The 5744-nt window shown below is 38.7% G+C and overlaps 1 protein-coding gene across 1 annotated transcript; it reads left to right on the forward strand.

Moving 5' to 3' along the window:
- Positions 1 to 339: 339 nt before the first annotated feature.
- On the forward strand, positions 340 to 982 carry LOC117537172 (lactose-binding lectin l-2-like). The gene has a single exon (XM_034202312.1). The coding sequence runs from the start codon at positions 400 to 402 to the stop codon at positions 880 to 882; it is 483 nt and encodes a 160-aa protein (XP_034058203.1). The 5' UTR covers positions 340 to 399; the 3' UTR covers positions 883 to 982.
- The last annotated feature ends 4762 nt before the right edge of the window (positions 983 to 5744 follow it).

Below are 5744 nucleotides of genomic sequence, written 5' to 3' on the forward strand. Positions count from 1 at the left end.
AAGCCGCAGGGTCGGAAAATGGGGAAAAAATATAGCTTATAGTCAGAAAATTACGGTAATTTAGCCTAAATTGAGAAGTATTGGATAAGTATGGGAACAGCACAGGTGTTGAAGTCCCATCAGTACCTACTCTATCTAGCATGTGGAAACATCGCCAGCTGAGCCGTTACTCTTTTTTTAGCTGATGTCCAGACACTGTGTGGTTGTGTGAAACAGACAGAGTATGCCAAGTTCAGTTGACCAATAATATTAAGCCAACAGTGAAAACACCCTCTCCGATGCATATAAAAAGCACCCAGTCATCTGTATCCTTCAGAGTCTCTATCCCATCGAACGCTTCAAATAAACTCAACCGACAACCAACCCTTCACCCTGCTCCTGTGACGGAGAGACATCATCATGCTGTTGTTCTTCTTCCTGTTGGGTCTGGCTCTGGGTGCTGTGTCTCCTTCAGATGAGCCTCAAGTGAAGCTTGAGCGTGGCAGCTGTCCTATGTTCTGGTTCTCCTTCAACGACCGCTGCTACAAGTACATCGCCGCATATTTGACCTGGGCTGAAGCAGAGTTCCACTGTGTTTCACAGGGAGGCAACCTGGTGTCTATCCACAGTCAGGCCGAAGAGGATTTTGTCAGATCACTGATCAAGAGCTTTGACCCTACTGAGGGATGGACCTGGAACGGACTCAGTGACGTCCACCACGAAGGAAGATGGATGTGGTCTGATGGGTCTGCAGCCAAGTTATTCTTTTGGAATTCAGGACAGCCAGACAATAAAGGAGGACATCAAAACTGTGTCAACACCAACTATTATCAGAAATGGGACGATTTGGGATGTCATTTTTCTTATCCCTCAGTTTGTGCATCTCGCATAACTTGTCCTTAGCAACTGAGATGTTATATATGTTTGATTGAACCAGGTCACTGTAAAACTGTTACTCTGTTAACATGCTTTGGACCACAATAAAGACATGAATGTACACTTATATGTGTGTGTAAAGAAGTCATTTTACCAACCTTTATTTCCATGCATTTTATATATACACAGGTAATTCGATTAAATACGATCTCAAACTTAAATGAATGAAAACACATAAAAGTGTGTGTTTTCATGTGTGCATAAACATTTTTATTTGTTTCTCTTTGGATTTCAAGAAAATGAACAAGATACAGAAAAAATACATAATTAAAAAGAAATGACAATTATAGTTAATTAAATTAGAATTAATAATTGAACTCAAAATAATAACAAAAACTAATAAAAACAGAGAAAAAATACTATATAAACCAATAAATAAAATGTATTAATAACAACAATCAATATAATATATATATATGTTTAAATATACATCAGGTAAGAATCATATCATACTGTCACCCCTCACCTTTCACCACAACAATAATATTCATGTTAAGGTTAATAATTGTTCCTACATCAAGATCATATAACCAGGCAAAGTATTACTGTAGCAGCCTGTCCTCCTACAAAAAACGACCATTGTTCATGCCCTTATTACGACCCAGAGACACGTTTTAAAGTGTATGTTGTTTCTTACACGACCACTAGGTGCTCGTGTAAGAAACAACATGCTTGATTGCAAACGCAATCCTCCGTCCGAGTCCAATTTTGGAAAGTCTGCCGTGGTTACATTCCATTTCAAAGAACTGTTGACGCTCTGCGTAACCTTGTCGCACTGCCACTCCAACATCCAATCACAGAGCTTGAGGACTAATCACGTGGTTTGTAAAGCAAAGCAGAGGTTGTAGTCCCAAATTATAGCTGAGGATTCTGGGTAGTGTAGTGTCTTCGGAAACTGTAGTGTCTAAACTCCGAAAAAACTATTTGTTTCTCTGAATCGAAGGTTAAAAACACAAAAGCATTGTTCACAATTTAAACCAATCAATATTATGTAATTAACAAGGATAAACTGATGTTTCTTAGTGGATGAGTAATGCTGATATCACTGTGATTATTTGACAGAGGGGAATACTTCCGGTTTTATTATGAATACTTCGAGACCGGAAAAACAGTTTTCACCCCGTGAGGGTTGACGCCAACTTTACATTGACGCTACGTAAAGACGTAGTACACGTTTCTCCTGGCGAGACCTCAAATCATCTTCGTAATATCTATCAAACTGTAGATCCTACACATCTACTGGACGTGGATTCTAAGAGTACAATATACACTTATCGCCAGAAAATCGAATCAAAAAGCGTTTTCATGCCCAAACTATTGCACAATTTAGGATTTTCCAGAGAGGGTTATTTGTGAATAAACGAATAAACGGGAGCATGTTGTTTCTTACACGACCACTAGAGGTGCTACACTTTAAAACGTGACGTAGGTCGTAATAAGCTGCTGAACAATCGACCTATTTGGTCGTTTTTTGTAGGAGGACAGGCTGCGAAAAATGCAAACAAAAGGTCTGAATACAAAACACATTTACATTTGGCTGGCAGAGAACTCACTTCTCCATAGTTTCTCCTTGGTTAACTGGACTTCACATTCACACTGTACATCTGATATCTATATTGAATTGAATACTCCATTCCATGCACACTAATAATATCCTGCTTATATTGTGTATATTGTGTTAACAGAAAATTGGCCCTTCAATAGTGTTTTTATTTGTCAGACAGTTTATAGATTTGTTATCTTCACGGTCATCTGTATATTTTGCCTACTCTCTAATGCTGGTTTATTTCTATTGTGACATGTTTCTATTTTAGAATGTGTTATTTCCACTCTTTTAATTTGTTGTTATATGCAATGCCTTGTTTCCCAAATTGGGATTAATAAAGTACATCTTATTTACACTTAACCAAATGTATTTACATGTAATGCAGCTTTTACTCAGTAGATGGCAGCAGAGCCCAGTATTTATGTTTTAAATATGTTTGTTGAACCCTTATGTTGTGTTCGGGTCTCCCGTGACCCGTTTCAAGTTAAGGCTTCATGATATCCTCCACAACAGCTATATACAAACAACTGATCTTGACAATTTTAACAAAGTCTGAAGGTCTGAAAGTGTATAATTCGGTGTTCGGGTCTGGGAAGACCCAGCAGAATAGTTTTGGGTCACTCGGGGTCAAATTTGGCCCAATCAAGATTCATCTCTGACTTTGGACACCCCTCCCCCTTCATCCACTGTAACAATCATTTAAAACTCTTGTTGGGGAGATTGTATTCTAATATGAGTCTATTATAGTCAGATAACGTAATGATCCACTGTCTTCACTAACATATAGTGAGTGAATTGAATTGCATGTTTTACTTAAATATGTGGTGTAATGTGTTTTGGGGCCGTACAATAACAACAGGATTGTACGGTTATGAATACATAATAAGTTAGTTATGATGTTAAAACAATATTGGATGATAGTCATTATTTTGGAGTGTTTTGGACTGAGATAAATCATGGGTCAAAATTGACCTGCGAACACCATGAACGGTAACAGCTTCCTAACACAGCACAAGGGTTGATCACAGCAAACAACGTCTTAATAATCTTGTCTAATAATCTTTAGCAGCTTTATAGATTTTTGTCAAGTTGTAAAAATGTTCTGTACATGTTTCCGGGAGCTACTGTGAAAGTGTGACTTAACTGCAAACTCTTAGTGAAATAAAGTAAATAGTGGCCAGGTTCAACAACACATACAGTACGTGTCAAGCATTTCTTGGACACGGAAAACAAATAATAATTATAATGAAACTTAAATGTGACGTTTATGAGCTGCTTGGTTTTTGTAACAGTTTTTTTTATTATGCAGTTTACTAGTAACACAACTATTTGTACACAAAGCGTTTCATGATATATGTATATACACGTATATGCTCCTGTAGTGTAAGCATATATTCCTGCTACTGACTGCAGTATTTTTGACTTTTTAAGAACATTTTAATCATCCAGAATTGTTATACAGTAGGGTTCGTTTATATTGTTCATATTTGATATCATATTTTTCATTTTATTTTTAGTTGTTAATTTTCTATTCCACTTTTATTTATTATTATTTTAATGTCTGAACATACTCTCTGTCATTCTGTGTGTGTGTGTGTGTGTGTGTGTGTGTGTGTGGTGTGTGTGTGTGTGTGTGTGTGGGTGTGTGTGTGTGTGTGGGTGTGTGTGTGTATGTGTGTCTCTCTGTCTGTCTGTGTGTGTCTGTGTGTGTGTGTGTGTGTGTGTGTGTGTGTGTGTGTGTGTGTCTGTCTGTCTGTCTGTCTGTCTGTCTGTCTGTCTGTCTGTGTGTGTGTGTGTGTGTGTGTGTGTCTGTCTGTCTGTCTGTCTGTCTGTCTGTCTGTCTGTCTGTCTGTCTGTCTGTGTGTGTGTGTGTGTGTCTCTGTCTGTCTGTGTGTGTGTGTGTGTGTGTGTGTGTGTGTGTGTGTGTGTGTGTGTGTGTGTGTGTGTGTGTATAACCGTTTTTCACATGGGAAGGTAGTGCAACCCCAACTTCCATGTTCTCAACACACGGTGGCAGCAGCGCTCCACTCAGGAATCATGAGTCCTCATCAGTACCACATTTAGCCCACATGAGACCTTTCAGAATAGAAACATGTGCAGCAGGAGATTCAAATTCAAAGGTGTTATTGTCATATATGCACAGCAGCTAAGTGTAGAGGGCAATTCTTCTGACCTGCGCTCCTCCAACAATCAACATACAACACAAAATAAAAAGTAGTGCAACAAGTCTATGTTTGGAGCAAGGCTATGACAATACAAAACAAAGGGGCTCTATTGGCATGACCACATTTTAAACGTATTGCCAAAGCTTTCCGCACAACTCATGATAGCAGAACAAAAAGAAACATGACAGCTCCTTCTCCTGCTCTGATGGAAACTCCTGACTCCTCTGAACACATTAGTGAAGGTTGAGGGGGGGGGCATACATCTTCTGCCTCTTGTGAACCAACATGTGAGGTTTTTATTTACCCACAATCCTTTGATTGAAAACATGACGCCACAGAGCTGCTGGGAGAAGAGATGGGAGGAGGGGCTTGTGTTGCATAATGGCCCCAAAGATATCTGTTTTTTCTGTTATTGTTATCTATCTTTGATGCTGACATTTTGTCTCTGTTTATCGATTAGTTTCTCTCTTCTCTCAAACGTACTATTCCTAATCTCCTGCTGTAATGCTAGTATACTATCACATTTTGTATGATCATGTATTTGTTTCTATATTTAGATCAGGATTATTCTACCTAAATAACTAATGTTGGATCTTAGATAAGACCTACTTTTAAAAGGTAGATAAATGTTACATCAGCTTGTTTACTTTGAAGATAAAGAGGAGACTGCACAGTATTATACTTTGACCAAGTATTCATAAGCATTCAATCAAAATCCCTTCAATTGTCTTCGTCCCCCCCCCTTACTTTGGTGTTCTCGGTCAAATTTGACCGGTCCTGTTTTAACTGCTATTACATTAACACAAAAACCATTAATCATCACCAAATTTCATTTAACACCCTTTCAAACTGTACATATTGTATCAGACTACTGGTACACATGAAACACTGCAGTAAATATACAAAGAACAGACACTGAACATGTATTGCGTGTGCCAGGTGTGATCCATGTGGGGGGAGGGGCACATAAGAGCGGGAAATGTGTCAAATTGTTCTGTGGGTGTGTTTGTGAGTGCCAAGTGTGATTAACATGGGGGGGATTGGGCACATAAGGACACACACACATCTAGTGTGTGTGTGTGTGTGTGTGTGTGTGTGTGTGTGTGTTATCTGATCCG

This window comes from Gymnodraco acuticeps, unplaced genomic scaffold (genome assembly GCF_902827175.1).
Source record: "Gymnodraco acuticeps unplaced genomic scaffold, fGymAcu1.1, whole genome shotgun sequence".
NCBI lineage: Eukaryota > Metazoa > Chordata > Actinopteri > Perciformes > Bathydraconidae > Gymnodraco > Gymnodraco acuticeps.